This window comes from Perissodus microlepis, chromosome 23 (assembly GCF_051167445.1).
Source record: "Perissodus microlepis isolate ML-2025 ecotype Zambia chromosome 23, ASM5116744v1, whole genome shotgun sequence".
Lineage (NCBI taxonomy): Eukaryota > Metazoa > Chordata > Actinopteri > Cichliformes > Cichlidae > Perissodus > Perissodus microlepis.
Window position 1 is genome coordinate 4038938 of NC_140482.1, and position 18675 is coordinate 4057612.

At 40.3% G+C, this 18675-nt stretch overlaps 1 protein-coding gene and 1 long non-coding RNA gene across 4 annotated transcripts in view; one reads left to right on the forward strand and one right to left on the reverse strand.

Moving 5' to 3' along the window:
* On the reverse strand, positions 1–9347 carry LOC146360767 (uncharacterized). 3 transcript variants are annotated; one of them, XR_014799371.1, is made up of 4 exons: positions 9259–9347; positions 8569–8730; positions 3096–8350; positions 1–2490 (listed from the first exon to the last, which is right to left on the reverse strand). It is a non-coding gene; the product is annotated as an uncharacterized LOC146360767 (long non-coding RNA). The 3 variants fall into 3 exon arrangements; XR_014799370.1 differs by having other exon boundaries at positions 1–1863; positions 2392–2490; positions 3096–8730; XR_014799369.1 differs by having other exon boundaries at positions 3096–8730.
* The window catches only part of donson (DNA replication fork stabilization factor DONSON), a 20848-nt gene continuing 11115 nt past the window's right edge, over positions 8943–18675 (forward strand). Inside the window, exons 1-3 of the mRNA XM_084920409.1 lie at positions 8943–9656; positions 9771–9845; positions 9973–10167. Of these exons, the coding sequence (XP_084776535.1) occupies positions 9234–9656; positions 9771–9845; positions 9973–10167 (693 nt within the window). The 5' untranslated portion in view covers positions 8943–9233. The remainder of the gene's footprint in view (positions 9657–9770; positions 9846–9972; positions 10168–18675) is intronic.

Consider the following 18675-nt stretch of genomic DNA (forward strand, 5'->3'; position numbering starts at 1 on the left):
AGTTCTTCCACTCCAAACCGCTTTGTGCACTGGTGTGCACTCCTGTTGGAACAAAGTTTGGGGCTTGAAATTGGAATACTTTGGTATCCTAAATTATTAAGAGTTCCTTTAACTGGAATTAAGGGTCCCAGCCCAAGTCCTGAATAGCTACCCAACACCATAATCCCCCCTCCACCAACCATTACACCTGGCACGGTGCAGTCAGACAACTAACTCCTGGCAACAAACCCAGACTTGCCCATTAGACTGCCAAATGGAGAGGCATGACTCTTCACTCCAGATACCACATCTTCACTGCTTTAGAGTTTAGTGGCAGCACGCTTTATTTTTATCCAACACTTTGTGTTGTGCTTGGTTATGTAAAGCTTAGATGTAGGTCCTCATTCATGGAAACCCTTCCGATTAAGCTCTCTGTTCTTGAGCTAATCTAAAGGCCACATGAAGCTTGGAGGTCTGTAGTAATTGACCCTTCAGAAAATTGAGTACTGAGCAGATGATCTATTGGACTCTATTGGCAAGCGTGGAGCCCAGTGCATTATATTATTTCCTCCATCCAAATGGATGAACTACTGTTAATACATGAGGGAGGCCATTGTCATGCATTGTCAGAGGAAGTCAGAGCCCACTGCACCAGTGTAGTGTCTAATAATGTGTTAGATAATTTAATCCCAGTATCTAATGGTGGTCAGGGTGCCATTGCCTAGCCTGTAGAGGTCTATGCAATCCATTCATTAATTTGTCTTCCCAGATCATTACTGGCACAGTACCCAAATGGTTATGTAGAACGATGATACAAACAACATAAATGACAATTGGACCTTCACACCACTGGCCTGCTGAAGGTCATTTTGTAAGGGATTGGCAGTGTTCATCCGGATACTGTTCCTGCTGACTGTTTAAGAAGTTTTTGTTCAACTATCCAGAGTAGCTGTGCGTCTCCTAGAATCTCCTCCATGCTCCTGAGACTGTGCTGGGAGACACAGCAAACCCTCAGGCAATGGTAGAGTCCAGGTATCGCCTCATGCTACCCATAGTGACACTGAGCCTCGCCAAATCAAAACTAGTGGAAAAAACTCTCTGAAAAGATGAGGACAGAGTCAGCCAATTGTTTCCACCTGATTAACACCCCCCACACAACTGACCAGATGAGTATCCCAGAAATGTAATACTGTACTCTGATCCAGGTGCTCCATTTTTTATGAGCTCTGTATGACTGATGACAGATTAACAAGGAGCTGGATTCTCATAAAGTCTCAGTGATCATCATGACAGGGAAACAGGAGCTACAGTGAGAAAAAAACCGGAGACTATTTGTTTCGCTGTTTATATTTATGATTCTCCTTCAATAGTCTGAACAAACTCATTAAAAATTTAAACTTGTATTTTGAAATTTTCATTTGTAAAATTTCTCACACAACTTTGAAATTACAGTTACAGTTTAAATCTCCAAACCTGTATTCACATTTTATTCATGTTTATTTATTATTTTAATATTTACAAACACAGCTCTGTGAGCTCTTAAATCAGTGAATACAAGTGCTCAACTGCACACTCTCAAGTCACATATTTACATATTCTATGCTTTGACTTTTGCAACACTTGTTGCACTTGTAGCTGAAGGGGGGGAGTGGCGGTTGGGGGTGTGGGGGTGGAAGTCAGCCAATCAGAAAGCAAAAGACTGAGAGGTCTCATTCGCAGCTGCCCTCATCTTTACTTCTACTTGCCATTCACAGTTTAAATAAAGATTTTCCACAACTTAAAGCACATTTAATAGAAAAACTTTATTTGCAAAAGACAGGATATAAAAAGACCAAGAAAGAAACATGTCACTGGAAGTCAAACCATCTTCCACCATCGCGGGACCTGTTGAAGTGAAAGTTATAGATTTACTTTTACTTTTTTCCTTGTATTGACTGCATAACATGCGTGATATTGTCTGATTGGTCCTGTCTAATCTTCACTGCACTAACCATGGTTCTCGCTGTTCCCCTGAATCTCCAGTGTCACCCACCATGCTCATGGCCCAACCTAAACGCCACTGACACTTTCATCATGCTTCATGACCAAGCACCTACCTACTTACTCCCTGCATTTCACCTGTTCAGCCTGCGCTCTCCTGCTGCCCTTCATTCATCTCCAGAGGCCAGTTTTAATATATAAATCAATGTAAATATATCCCTTTGCTTTATTTGGGTCCACATGTTGTCAAATACAATGATAATATAAGCGCATTAGTGTTTTAGAGATTCTAACTAACCCTCCATCTCAAATTAAACATCGGAGTTCAGAGGGAACTGCCACAGATACTAACTACAAACACAGGAGACTCCTGAATCTAAATAACTACAGATCCACTTAAACATTTATTTATATCACAATTTTCAGAAATACCTTAAATGTGTTCATTATTCCTTAACAGCGTGTATCAAATCTTCAGGCTCTGACATCCATCTGAAGCACTGTGCTGGTTTCTGCATTAATGCCTTGTGACTGAACAAAAAAAGAATCACTCTTAGACACGCATTTGTCTACTTTTCATACAATATAATGAATAACACATTGAACAAAAACAGTAAACCCTTAGTATTAGTCAAACTTTACATTAGAAGTTGACTTTTTTTAAGTAACTAGTTAACATCTGTTGCTCTTAAAGCCTGTTGAGTTCAGGGATTTATTATACAAGTGTGAGTATGAACTTGGTATAGTTTCCTTTTGGCATAATAACCATGGGCGAATCAAAATGAAAGTACTGAGGAAAACTCTGGTCTGTGTACTCTGGTGATGCCTGAGTGAAAGTGTGATAGTCCTGTGGTTTATTGTCAGGGGTGAACTAACAGTTCTGTTTTACTGCCAACAGTGGGACAAACTAATACTGCTGGATTGGCATCTTATTTTCATGTACTGGACATTTAAAATATGTTCTATTAAAAGTCTCTTTAGATATAAAATATGCTGTGAAAGAGGATCCTCTGCATTCCCATGGAAATCTTACATATTCATACTCTTTTAAGCTTTAAAAAATATTTTTAAATAGATCTTTTTCTATATATTAATATATTTAGTATGTGATCTCCTCTTTGGAGACCTTTACTTACTTGGACTTAGGTCCTCCTGCGCTGTTCAGCGCATTGGGCGGCAAGTGTCCACCAACATACTCGATCGGCTGCGGCTGCTTCGGCCTCTTCCCATGCAATGTCTATGGTGCATAAGTCATCGATGAAGGTCCTCCGCCATGTTGTATGGGGGCGGCCTGGTTTGCGTCTTCCATGGGGTGGGTTCCATGTGATGGCAATCTTGGGCAGTCGATGTGGGGGTTGACGTAGAACATGACCTCCAAAGTGCACACGCCACTCAGTCACAATGTCCTGGAGGGGACGTGTGGCAGTTCGATGGTGTACTTCTTCGTTGGTGACATGGTCCCGGTAGGAGACCCCCAGAATACGTCTTAGCCATTGCTGCTGGGCCACATGGAGTGTTTTTGCAATTCTGGCTGATGTTTTCCACGTCTCACAAGTGTAGATTGCGGTAGGTATAACGATGGAGTTGACCACGATCTTTGGGGTCAACCAGATTGGCCGGGGCTGCTGAAAGACCGCACCTGCTTTTACAATTCGACACACAACGTCATGCTCAGCATCTCCATCACTTGCCAGGATGCTGCCCAGGTAGGTGAATTAATTCACCTCCTCCAGTGGTTGCAGTCCTACCGTAATGGGGTCCTGTTTCGTCACGTAACCTATCCTCATGACCTTGGTCTTGTTTCCACTGATCCATAAGCTCACTTTGGCTGCCTCTTGCTCCAAGCATGATGTCATAGTAGTCATGTTTTTCCGGACGTCAGCCAACAAAGCGATGTCGTCTGCAAAGTCGAGGTCCTTGAGGCATGTTGGTGGATGCCAAGGTATCCCAAAGCCATCTTGGTCCATGGCACTCTGCATAACAAAGTCAATGGCAAGAAGGATGAGGAAGGGAGAGAGGATACCCCCTTGCCTCACACCGGTCTCAATGGTGAAGAAATCCGTGTAGCCATCCTCTGTGCGGATGCAGCAACTGGACCAATAATTGTGATAATCTGATTAAATGCAGGGAAAAATGTTGTGCAGCTTATTTCTTCGCTTAACAGCACTTTGACATAAAGAGGAAGTCTTTAGCCAGCTAGGAGCTACATTTCATTTGAACATATCAAATCACCAGGTCTATGTTATCATCCATCAAGCTTTTGTCCTCCACTGGGATCAAAACTCCCAAATTTTTAATAATATTTTTAACTGGGATATTTCTGTATCAGCAATGTCTTTTAAAGCAAGTCAAAATTATTTAAATTAAGGTTTAAGCCTGATGTTAATAACAGATCAGACTTTGAGATTTCATTTGTGTCATTGTGACACATTGAGGGGCAGGGATAGCTCAGTAGGTAGAGTGGTTGCCCCATGATCGGAAGGTCGGGGGTTTGACTCCACTGAACGGCTCCCCTGAGGTACCCCTGAGCAACGTACACATTATTATTATTGTGTTTGAGAGAGTGGAAAAGCACCATTCATATCAGTCCATTTGCCATTAATACAATCACTTTTTTCTTATACTTATGTGCTTTTTATCTAACAGTCACACACATTCGTACTCAAATGGATGCATCAGAGAGCAGCTTGGGGTTATTTATGCAGACAGGGATCAAACCACTAAAGTGACCCACTCTACCTCCTGAGCTACAGTCACCCCAGAGACAGTGACTTGTGTATATTTAAAGATAATGCAACTAAACTTATGGTGGATTATTGAAAGGTTCAGAATTTGGCTTACAGCTAAGAAGAGATGGGACGGCCATGACGAAATTCCCCTCTTAATCTGAGTGATGGCAGTTTCACCGATGATAAGGTCTTGATTGCTTTGATAAAAAAAGTTATCAATTTTTTAAAAATTTAGGGTTAAAGATAAAATTGTGGAGAACTGTAGAGAATAAAGAATAAAATCAGGTGACTGCCAACAAGCCATTATTTGTAGTTAGCTCCAAAAACAGGTGAATATTATTGAGATATGAATGCCACTCATGAATCCACAGTGGGATTCCTGAATTCTTTTATTTGGATCAGTGTTTCAACGCTTTGCTACTATGAAAATTGTCATTTTATATTCATTGTTGAGTGTAATTGGGCTCCAGTTATCAATAAATAAAGGATCTTTGTTGGTTTGGGGAATTAAAGGGAGATGTCTTTGCTTCAATGACGGGGACAGTTCTTCTTTTACAGATCGCTTCATTAAAGAGAGCAGCTAATCATTTAATTGGTAAATTGACAGCAGAAATATCATTATTTTTTCTATTTTTATGTGCTTGTTTTTTTGCCATATGCAGTGGCTATCTTTCTCATTTAAAACCTTAGAAATTCCCAGTATTTTCCACATACATTACTTTTTGATGCCAAATTCCAGGACTTTCCTATAACATCCTTTATATCTGATATGAGCTGTTCACTCTTCAGAAGTGAGCTAGTCTGAGCCTAACCCCTTCTATTGTTCCACTTACTGATATTTGGTGTCAGTGTCAAAATGTTGTGGTCTTTCAAAATACCAGGAAAAATTTCTGCCTCATTTATATTCAGTTCAAGCTCTGCTGAAATCAACCAAAACGTGATTGTAGACAGAGAAGAATCTTTGGATGTAAGCTGTTTCCACAGCGCTGCTCTGACCACTCTCGTTCTCACCAAAATGAACCTTCTTCTCTTTCAGGAAGGAACTGTTGTTTGCTCTCTTTCAGATGTTTCTCACAGAGCAGAGGACGATGATTGCACATGGCTCGTCTGCCCAGCGTGTGCGTCACATCAATCATTGCCTTCTGTCTGAGCTCGGTAGCAGCTTTCTGACAGAATCAGGATACTTTCTGTCTCATGTCCTGTTCTCTTGTTCATTCTCAGCGTACAGATGCAGACGCCATCCTTTTTTGTAGCACTCTGCTTCAGATAATCTGTTACTGATATCACTTTGCTGTTTTTGAATATTTTCTCAAGAGCTTGTTTTTTTCTTTTGTTAATGCCATTGATTTCTTCATAAGCAAACTCTAGTCATGTTTAAGCTTCTCTATCATATTGGGACCACGTTTTCTAGCTTGTTTGCCTTGTTTACCTCGATTGTGAGAACATTGATTATATTAGTCTGGAACAGGGCATTGGTGTTCCTCTTTTTGACCCCTGGCCTATTTTGAAATTCTAACCAGGAAGGAGGAAACGGGTTAAACTGGACCACAACCATAAAATATAAGAAAATAAGATGTATTTAATTTTATATGCCATGGGACAGATTTACTAAGCGAGGCAAATTATTGTGATGTCAAAACTGCAGTGTGGAGCAATTTATAAGCAATGGTGCAGTAAGAGTACTTCAGTTAGAGCAGTACAAAATACTGGCTCAAAAATCCAGTGTGAGCTCATGACCGGACCTGGAACTGGGGCTTGCAGAGCCTTGGCCCCTTTGGGAAATGGTCATGGAGGGAGTGGTTCCCTCTTCCTACCACTTTCCGCTGGAGATGGCACGATACCACTTTTTTATGTCCGATACCGATATCATAAATTTGGATATCTGCCGATACCGATATGAATCCGATATAGTGTATTTTTTAATCAATAAAACGTTTTTTTTAATATCTTGCAGCATTTTGTATAAGTTTATACTCAAGTTTAAGTAAATAACAACACTAAAGCTATTCTGTTATACCTGTATGTAAAAAATACACTGCGCCCAAAATATTTCATAGTTCAGCAAAACCAATCAATCTAATAAACTTAAACCTGCTCCATCCTCCCTATTCTGGTATTTTAAAGAGTACTTAGCAGAAATATTAAGCAACCTAACTAATAGGGTTGCAAACTCCCAGCAAAAAAAAAATAGGGAACCACCCTCCACCTCATGATGCTTAATCGATGTAATCAAATTTAATTTGATGCAGGGGGAAAAATGCACAGAAATAAATTATTTTTCAAGAATAATTAAATAGATTCAACATCTTTCTTCAACAGAATTGCAGACTGCACAGATGGTATCTTCCCAAAGGAAAAAGTACTATAGCTTACTAGGGTATATTAGACTTAACAGTTACTATATACAGTAATGGACTACTATATATTTTACATCAGATTAAAACTTTGGGTGTAAGATTCAGATAATTATTTATTAAAAGCTCGACATTTTAAATGAGAATAAGAAAGAAAAGTATGTCTTTGTGCCCCCTTTTCCCTGTTCATGCCCTATCGGCCCCCCTGGCTAAACTTTGCTAGATCCGCCCCTGCACAGTTACCAGCTACGTAGAAAAGGATCCTGGTGTAGAAAGTAATATTAAATAAATTCTAACAACAGCTTATCAAGCTTAATAGTGCTGCTGTTGTTCAACCGCTGGTTTCCTCTTTCTGGTGAGAAGTGGGCCAAAAACTAAGAAGAGAGACAGACTCGCGACAGAAAAGCCGATCAGCTGATCATTAAGCAGTTTCACGATTGAAGTAGCAGCAGGAGAGGGAGAGAGGGAGGCAGTCGCTCCATATATCGGTTGTTAAGCTTAACGCTAAAATGCTTTACAAACATTCAGAGATGAACTTACACACTTGCTTTACTTATCTCTGGGATAACTTCCTCGGAGATGAAATGCTGGTTTGGTAGCAAGCTACAAATACACGCAGCCGCTCTATCACGTGATGCATACTGCTGCGACGTGCTACGGTTATGAGCCGAGTTATGCCGTGTAGCAAGTTTTGTGAGGTGCTTTTTTGATATTTAATGGATCGGATTACATTTTTTATTTCTCGCCGATATCCGATCCAGTAATTTGGGTCAGTATCGGACCGATACCGATACGTAATATCGGATCGGTCCATCTCTACTTTCCGCTGGACGATGCTGCCCCTCCCTGGGATGTAGGGAGGGGCAGCATCACAGCAGGGATCAACGGCACGTGGCTGGATGTTCTGGTGTGGTTGTTGAGCCGCTCCCTTGCTGGTATGGGATGGCTTGGACCTCTTCCTTGTTAGGGGGCTCTGGCCAATTCTTGGGCGCCTGGAGCCCTGGGACCCTGTTCTCCGCTCGTGCCACTATCCTTTTATTATATTTTCCCTTATTTCTTCCCTCCTTCCCCCTTTCATTTCTCCTCTTGCCTGTCCTGCCTTAGACGTTGTCATACTATACCACACATAATGTAATAACTGAAATGACACAAAAAAAGAAACGAATAAATAAACTGATAAAAGATACACATGAACAAGAGGAGCCTATAGCGAATTTATAGAGCTGATCTTGAAAAGGAAAACTATACTCACTCGAGAGGATGATACAACCATGTTGTTCCCTCTATCTGCAGCTGAGCACTGGTTGGCTTTTCCCCACAGAAGAGCGTTCAGCATGTAACAACAGATTATTTAAACCATATACTAACGTTTACAGGCTACTGTATAGTGTCTGCAATGATAAATCACGCTTTCAAGTTTGTTTGTTTTTTAGAAAGAAAAGACTACTTCATCTGAAAACAAAATGCAGGTATACAATGGAAGCCCAAATGTCCCAGTTTTACACTGGAACTTGAAAGCAGCTTACATTTGTAGATCTGTGCGAAGCTGGCGACGTTAAATTTGTCTCAAATCCCCTCTAAGTTCCAGGTACTCGTCACTGTATATCCGCCGGTAAGGCACAGGAAGCCGCTGCAGTATTCTCCTGGATGATAGGCGTCGCCACTCAGACAGTATCGCCACATAAGCGCTGATATAGGAAGAGAAGAAGTCAAAGCCGGAAATCAAGGCTTTGCCTTGTGTTTTTCTGAAAAGGTCTTTCCACAAACCCTCAAGTTTTCAAACTGTTCCAAACATCCCCTTGTGTATACGTCTCTGATTATTATTAAATTATTAATTTAAATCATACAATTCAAATGTAGTAAAACCCGACACGACGTCACATCCTGACGTACCATAATGTCCAAAGTTCCCGATGAGTAAAGGCTCCAACAGATACAATAATTGCATTTAACACTGTAGATTATTGTGTATTTATTTTTAACGTGCGTCACAAAAACAAACCTAAGCAAATGACGTCCGTTTAGCTCCTTTTCACAGCCATTAACACGCGGGGACTCTTTACGTCAGCACGCTGCGCGCCAAATCTTTACAGCGCAGAAAGCGCAAAACAAAAACAGCCGCGGGTCCTGCGCTTTCTAAAGGAAACAGCGCTAAAAGCGGATTGTTTGGGGCAAACTGCATCTCCACAGGATGTCGGAACACTTTGGATACTCACCCAGCTTCAAGCGACCAGCGGAAATTTTGCGAATGAGGTGCAAAAGAGCCCGAAGCGACACCGGTGCCGGGTCCACAGACCGCCCCGAACAAAGCGGCTCATCTCCGACGTGCGTGCGGACTTTCTCCCCGGAACCGCTCTCCGGCGCCCAGAACCTTTCCGGGGTTGGAATAAAACGCAGGAACCCGTTCGCAAAAATAGAAAACACTTACAGTCCTAAGAAGAAACGTCTGACTTTCAACGACGCCAGCTGTAACCCCGAAAACTCTGATAGCTCCGGGATCACAAACAATGAGAGAGATGAAGAATCATCGGAGAGAGAAGGCACGCTAGATCTGGCTCTCAGTTTCAGGCTCGATGAGGCACAAAAACAGGAATACCGACAAGCTTCCAGCCAGGTTGGTCTCGGTCCTTTGCACTGCCCGTATCATCAGAAAGCTCCTGTGTTCATGTGGTAGAGATGTAAACATGAAGGACCCCCTCTTACCTTTCTTGTCTGTGTCCTGCTGCAGAAATCTGGATCTCTGTCTGAGAGTGATGTGTTGTTGGAAGAAGAACCGGAGCATATTAAAAGCCCCTTGCTAAAGGTGGGAATTTTTTCTGTATTTTTTTAAATGCTGACTGACATATCTGTGAGAATTGTCACTTTTTCCCAGGTTTTCTGTTGTGCAGTGTATAACCATGTATTCAAAGGATTCCCCTCTGTCCTTCTAGAGCCCCCAAGCCACTGCTCCCACTGCAGCTCCTGTGTGCACCCAGTATCCAGCAGACTGGAGCCTGAAGACTCGTCTCCTCCTGACCTCTCTGGTCTCCCTTTCATGGGCAGAGCAGCTCAAGGCTCAGGAAGAAGCTCAGGGGCTCAGCCAGCACTGCAGGGCACAGTTCAGTTCCCTGCCACACAGTCCACAGGTAGGCTCATTGCATACATGTGGAAGATGGACAGGCACACAATAGTCACATATGTTGAGACACTAGTGACACCAGTTACAGCCCTCCAAATAAATATTTTTTTCAGCACTTGTTGAGCCCTCACCATGTCACGACTTTTCGATTTTAGACCTACTTCAGATGTTTAAACCTAAAATCTTGTTTTTTATTCAGCCAGATTTTTTTTCTGTAACCAAATTAAAAAATGATATCACAGAATAACAGAGATGATCAGTGTCACAGTTTCCATGGAACCTGGATCAGTTTGATGATTCTGAGTCTCAGTCTAAAACAAAGATTTGCGTCTTAATAATTATTATTTATAATAATAATGAAAATTGCAGGCCCCTGCTGTCATTAGTAGGGATTTTGTATATATGAGCTCTTTAGCCAGTAGGCGTGGATGATGTCAGGGCCTGGTGCTGCCCAACGCTTCATGCTTGAGACTCTTTCATGGATGTCTGCCGCTGTGATGCTTAATGGATCCCGTTCAGAGAGGCTGCTGTGGTCCGCTCTTAGATCCACTAAACACTGAGCATTGCTGTCACGGGTTGTGTCCTTCTGCTGTATACTCTTCCGATATTGCTCCATCTCCAGCACCTCACACCTCAGATGATTTGATTTTCATGGCTTTGATCTCTCTGGTGTACCTCTTCAAGCTGCTAGCCAAGGCTGTGAGTCTTTGATGATCAGGTATGACCAGCTTGCTGTACTTCTTAGACATCCCTTCCTTTATCACACCTTTCTGCAGCTCCGATACTTCCCTCTATGCTGCCTCTAGTTTTCTTCTCCATGGAGGGTACTGCTCCTTGTGGGTGCTCATTTTGTTGCCAAAAATCTCACTGATCACTGCTGTTGTGGGGTAGATCAGTTGGTTGGTTACATTGATGACCACAGTGGGGATTGTCTGTAATGTTGCATTCACATCGCACGGGGGCTGCACGGCCTCGAGTCCTTTCTTTTTCTCAAAAATCGACAGTGCGCCTTATGTATGAATTCTGGTTGTGCTTACTGACCGTGAACCAATTTTATGTACACGGCGCTCAGCAATCTGTCAAAAATGTTTTAGTACGACTTTGGTAAGCTACGAAGCTGCATGGATGGATTGTCGGAGCATTACGGAGCGATACGTACTGTGCTTCAACGCAATACTACCGGATTGTGTGGGTATAAGGACCACAAATGGCAGCTGTTAAGAGACGTGGTTATGAAGCGGATTTAAACTCCAGGCTGTCAGTCACGCAGTAAACTTGGGAACAGAGCAGCTGTGAAATCTGTCTTTGTTATTTTTTTTTTTAACATTTATTTATTGGTTTTAACCGGTTTTACATGGTGCACCGTGAGCATTAAAAAAAAAATTAAGTAAAAAAAATAAATACATAAATAAAAACAAAACCACAACAACAACAGAAACAACATAGTAATAGAAACAAAAACAAAGCAAACCATAACAAAAGGGAAGGACAGATATACAAATCAAGTTAGAGTTTCAGGCCGTTAAGTCCACAGTGTGCACGCTGCAGTTCTCCAGAAAGTTGTAGAATTTTGACCATATAGCCCAAACTTGTCCAGTTTATTTCTTAATGCATAAGTTATTTTCTCCATAGATAGTATAGATGTCAGTCCATTAAGCCACTGAGATAGTCCACATATTTTTTGATTTTTCCAGCACATAGCAATACAGCGCTTGGCTTCCACAAGTCCAGTCGTTAACAGAGCTCTATTGTTTGCAGCAGGTACAAAATTATTCGGGTATATATTTAAAATACATATTTTAGGATGAAGTGGAATCACATCACCAATGATTTGACTCAACAGATTTATTACCTTTTCCCAAAAGATTTTCACATGTGGACACTCCCATATACAGTGAAATAAAGTGCCCCTGTCCACTCCACACTTAATACAGGTGTCTGGGATGTTTGAGTTAAAATGATGCATTTTTGACGGAGTAAGATATTGTCTTGTTAACCATTTATATTGAAGTAGTTCAGATTGCACATTAATTGTCTGACTCTGGGCCAAGGAGCGTGATTTATACCACTCATCATCAGATATATCCATCTGCAAATCATTCCTCCAAGCCTCTAAAATAGACTGTGTTGATTCTTTGGAATTTTCCATAAATAATTTGTACAATGCAGAAACTCGGCCTCTCCCATTTAGATGCTTTATAACTGTGTTCTCTAGAGAGGAGTAGGGGGGGATTTCTAAGCTGTGTGGTTAAGATTAGGGATGGGTATCGTTTAGGTTTTATCCGATACCGGTGCCAAAACGGTACTTTTGAAACGGTGCCGGTGCTTAAACGGTGCTTGAACCAGTGCTTAAAGAATAAAGAACACAAACTTCGTCCAAAAACCTCTTGTGTTTTTATTTTTCCCAGTAATTTTTTTAAGCAAAATTATAACAAAGTTAGCCTTTTCTGTCAATAAAACATAACGTCTTTGGTTGGAACCAGTGCTTAAACAATTGAAAACAAACTTTGTCATGAAACCTGTGATGTTTAGCAGTTTTTTTGCAAGAAGATAATCATATTAGCCTTTTCTGGAGCTATACGGCATCGCTCTTGGCTGATGGCATGCCCAGCACAAGAGAAAACTCTTTCAGAAGGCGTTGATGAGGCTGGGACACACAAGTATTTTTCTGATAGGGCAGATAAATTGGGGAGTGTATCCCTCTTACTCCACCACCAGACCACAGGGTCTTGTCCAGAGGTAATTCCTGGCAGTCTTTTGTATATTTGAAGCTCCTTCTGTACCTGCTCTGTGATTGAGGGGACTCTACCCGCTTGAGAAGCAGCCTGTTGAAGCTCTCTGTCTTCATCCTCAAACAGCTTTTGTAAGGGTGACTTCTGGACCTTACTTAGCTGAAAAACAACAAAAAAAGATGTGTGAGGTTTGCAAAATAAATAAAGATCACTTTTAGAATGTAGTGGTTGTGTTAGAAAAAATCTGAAATTACATATTTTTCTGGCTTGTCCATGTCAGCATCATCCACCTCGCTGTGTGCTTTGGGGTCCTCAGTGGGAGGCTATGGACACACAGATAGTAAAAGAGCATTCCTTCAACATAGAAACTACATCATGATGCAAAAGGACAAGATTGTACACACACAATGAAAATACCTGCGCAACTGCTGCTGTGGCATTTGCAACTGCTGCCTTCTCCAACCTGTCCCAGATGTCAGTAGCTGCCTCACCATCTAGCCTGCCTTTAAAACGTGGTAATTCTTTTTTTCAGATAAAATAAATAAAACATATAAACCAGCTCCCAGAATAAAGAGAAAATACATTTGAATTTTCATTAATTTTTTTCTTCCAGATAAAAAATAAAAACATATAGCTCACCTTTTATTCAAATATAGTTTACTTATAATATTTAGAGAAGACTTACAAAGCTAAGCAGCTATGAACATATTAACCTTTACAGTATTATACAGTCTATTTTTTATGTCAGAGTAATACAACATTTTTCACCTGAATGATGGTGACTCCACCGTTGAAAATGGATGGAGATCTTTGACTATAAATTTTGTCACTGCCCTATGAATTTCGTCCACTTTTTCTTTCGTCATTTTAGCCTTTTTGGCCAGGGTGAAGGGAGTATCTGCCATCAAACAAGAAGACAGCCTCATGTAACTATGACGGTGTTTGCTAGTGTTACATGCATTAATTTAATAACGTGGTTAGCTTACTCAACTTAAATTACACACGAACAACATTAAGATACTCACCCAGAGAAGAACGGGTGCTGCTGCCATCATCATCATCAGTTATCATTTCTGCTACACTGGCAGGGCTAGGGGCCGGACTCTCCTCTTCGGGTTCTTGGATGTTGCTAACTCCGAGAACAGGCACCACACCCGCAGTAGATGTGCTAGGTGTGATGTCTTGCTGCAAGTTATCAAATGCGGTGCATTTCTCGGCTTTTAAAAAAACGCTATGCGACGCCATGTGTTTCATTAGATTTGAGGTGTTACCTCCTTTGCACATTATTACCTTTAAGCACTTGTTGCAGGCTGCTGAGTTTATATCTTTTGCTGTGAAGTACAGCCACACTCTCGAGCACTTCGCCTTCGGCATTTTAGCTCTGCTCTAAAAAAAACCCGTACGTACCTGGGCCCGCCTACTATCCTGGGAAAGGAAGTGATTGGCTAGATTTCTCAGGGAAAAAAGCACCGAAATGAAGCACCGAATTGTGCGCTGCTTTTCGGTCTGGTTACTACCGTTTATGTCAGAACCGGTTCCACAATAGCACCGGACACCGGTACCCATCCCTAGTTAAGATAAAATGTCTTAATTGAAGAAATTTTAAAAAATGTTTGACAGGAATAGAAAAAGTACTTCTAAGTTGTTCAAAAGACATAAGAGTATTATTCCTAAATATATCAGACACTTTTCTTATACCTTAATCGAACCAAAATTTAAAACCTGCATCTGCCCTACCAGGAGGAAAGTTGTTATTTCCAAATATCGGAGTAAACCTAGACAGTTGTATCATTTCTCCCAAGTAGTTATGTGTTTCAAACCAGATCATTATAGTGTTTTTTAAAAAGGGGTTCTTAGTTTGCTGATTTAGTGTCTTCCTTTCGGCTGAGTAAAGATATAAGGGAGAATTTTGATTTCTGTAGACTCCATAGAAACCCACACTGGAATTTGCTCATTAACAAAATAAAACATTGCCGCTCTGATTTGAGCAGCCCAGAAGTACCACATTAAATTTGGAAGCTGTAAACCCCGTCTTTCATAAGGAAGGTATAGTAATGAGACTCTGAGTCTTGGTCTTCTGTTGTTCCAAATAAAGTTTCAGAATAGTTTTTGCAAATCTAAGAAGAAAGAGTTTGGTGGAGAGAGAGGTATTGATTGAAAAAGGTAAAGATATTTTGGCAAAATTGACATTTTTAGTATATTAATACGACCAATTAAAGATATAGGTAGTTTCATCCATCTGTTTAGAAGTGCAGTAACTGATGTCGTTAAGGAATTATAATTGGATGCCAGAATATTTTAAATTGAGTGAGTTAATTTCACACCCAGATAAGTAAACCCATGTTCAGATAGCAGAAAGGGAGTGTTGATTGGAGGATTTTGTCGTTCATTTTTATTCAAAAATAATATTTCGGATTTATCAAAATTTATTTTATAATCCGAAAATGTACTAAATGTATTAATGAGACTTAATATGGATGGTATTGATTTGTTTAAATTAGTGCAGAACAGGATCACATCATCTGCATATAGGGCAATACGGTGGTCAACATTACTTTAATTCCTGATATGTTTTTATGATTCCGAATTGCCATCGCAAGAGGCTCAAATGCCAAGGTGAACAAGAGAGGTGACAAGGGGCACCCTTGTCTAGTTCCACAATATAATCTGAATGGTGCGGAAAAAAGACCATTAATTAAAATCTCTGCTTGAGGGTTGAAGTATATCAATTGAATCCATTTAAAAAATCTGTTTCCAATACCAAACTTTTTCAAAACTTCAAATAAGAATGGCCATTCGATCCTGTTGAAGGCTTTTTCCGCATCCATTGAGATTAACGCATTGTCTCTTTTTTCTCATAAATGATATTCATGACCCTCCATATATTGTGAAACCCCTGCCTCCCCTGGATAAAGCCGTTCTGGTCTGAATGAATCATTTTAGGCAAGAGTGTCTCTAGTCTCATAGCTAATAGTTTGCAAAGTATCTTGTAATCCTAATTCAACAGTGAGATTGGTCTATAAGAACTACAATGTGTTGCTGGCTTATTAGGTTTCAGTAACAGAGTAATTGTTGCAACATTAAGTGAAGGGGGGAGAGACCGAGATTCAAATGATTCCTGATACATATCCAATAAAGGCTGGATTAATTTATCTTTAAATATTTTAAATATTTCTATTGGTATTGCGTCAGGTGCAGGAGTTTTGCCCCCTTTCATGTTCCTTATAGCATTAGTAATTTCCTCTACTGTTATATTAAGCTCTAGTTCATCCATATCGTTTTCTGGTAGTCTAGGAAAATGCAGTTGATCCAAAAAAAAATTTGTTTTGATGTAAATGAATTTAAATGCTCGGTTTTGTATAGCTGTTTATAAAAAGTACAAAAAGAGTCATTAATATGTTTAGGATTAGCTGTGATCTGTCCTTCATCTGTAGTTCTAGAGTTTATTGTTCTTTCAGCCTGAGCCTGTTTAATACGCCAAGCCAGTATTTTACTTGTTTTTTCAATCATAATATGACTGTTTCAGTCTTAGTAAACTTTTAGTAGCTTTATTTAATGACAAAATATTAAATATAGCTCTGAGTTTATTTAACTCTAGAATTCGAGCATTAGATTTGGATATAAATATCTCTTCCTCAATATCTTTTATCTTTTTCTCCAAATGAACCAGTTCCATCCTGGATGCTTTATGTTTAAAGCTTGTAAAACTGATCATTTGCCCTCTCAGGAAAGCTTTAAAGGCCTCCCATTTTATAGTCGCCGTAGTTTGAGTAGTGTTATAAGCAAAATAATAATCTATTTGCTTTCCAATGTAATCTAAAAATTCTGGATCCTTTAACCAGAAAGATTGCAGTCGCCATCTAGTGGTAAATAATGGTAAGTTAGGTAAATTTAGTTGAAATGAAACGGTGGAATGATCTGATATGACAATACTATCATACCAGGATTTAGTTACCATGGGTACCAAAGATGCAGAAAGTAAGAAATAGTCAATTCTGGAAAAAGTGCCATAAGTGCTAGAGTAGCAGGAAAAAGTAATCTTATCTGGGTGCATATTTCTCCAAACATCAACTAAATTGAGTTCAGTCATAAATTGTAGTATTTCCTTTCTAGACTGCTTATGAGCTGAATCGACCCCACTTGATTTATCAACACTTGGATAAAGCGTGCAGTTAAAATCTCCCCCAATAATGAGATATCCCGAAAGTGGTGCAAGGGACAAAAACAGATTCCTAAAAAATGATGGATTGTCATTATTGCATCCATATATATTAACCAAGTTCAATTTGAGTGAGGCTATCTCACATTGATCAATAAGATATCTGCCATAAATATCACTAATAGTGTTAACAAGGTTAAATGGTACTGAGTTATGAATTGGTGTAATTATGCCTCTGGATTGAGAATTATATGAAGCATGAAAAACATGACCCGGCTAACGTCTCCTTACTCTAACAACGTTATCAGCAGTTAGGTGGGTCTCTTGTAGAAATATTACTTGGGCTTTAATTTGTCTAATTCGATTCATAACTTGTTTCAGTTTAACCAGTTTATTCAGCCCTCGAACATTCCAGGAGGTTATATTCAGTTCTGGAGCTGTCGGCATTTATAATAGGAAAGATGTAGACCTGTACAAATCTGCCCTGAAAAAACAAACAAACAAAACACAATAGTGCAAAAGTAAACAGGTGCGCAGCGCGTAACATTAGAACCCCAAGACAAAACTAAACCAAAGTACGTTTGTGATTCACACTTGTGCGCACTCGATCCATCCCAGTTTAAACAGACCCGGCTAATGTTCACGGCTGATCCACCATCTGTCATACCTTGCGGGGGAGCAGCCAAACACAAGGAGCAGCCAGAACAAACAAGCAAACAAACAAAAGAAAACAGAGCCGCTCTCTAATAATAAAACTAATAAAGTAGAAAAGTTAACTAAGAATGGATGGTCAGATATTATAAAATAATAACAGTAAATTGCCACCAAAACGAAAAAGAATTAAATCAGGCCATGACACTTCTATACTCAAAGTATATTTGTTATTCACTGACTATATGGCCTGGAATGAATTATCCTTAAATCCAACATTACAATCATGGCAACAGAAGCTTTACCGGTAAGTGAGCATTTGCCTTTCAGGTCGTAACATTCTCTTGTCCATTTGGCTTGAGCTGTTGTACATATGAACTTGCCTCAGATGGATTAACAAAAATATGTCGGTCCCCTTGAAAGGTTATCAACATCCTTGCTGGGTAGATGAAGCCAAAACGGAGGTCCGGGATGCGAAGTGTTAACAGCTGTTTTTTTACTGGGTCAAACAACCTTCGTTGTTTACGGGGCTCCACTGAGAAATCTGGAAAAAACATGACTCTCTTGCCCTCATAAAGTACGCTGCCCTTTTGCCTGGCGATTCTTAGAACCCGAACCTTATCACCAGAGTTTAAAAACTTCATTAACACCTCGCGAGGCCGTGTTGGATTTACTGTTGACTTTGAAACATCCCGGGGTCTCCCGATTCTGTGGGCTCGCTCAATCACTATGGGTTCTGGGAAAGATTGAATCCCATGCACCTCTGGGATCCACTTAGTTAGGAATTCACACATATCTGTGCCCTCTTCTCCTTCACGGAGACCCACCAAGCGAATATTATTTCTTCGGCTGTTATTCTCCAGCTCTTCTACCTTGCGTGTTAGTGTCTCCAACTTCGTTTCCAAAGTATTCATAGCTTTAACAGCAGCAATGTTGTCCTCGTTTGTTCCAATTCTGTCCTCTGCCAGCGCGA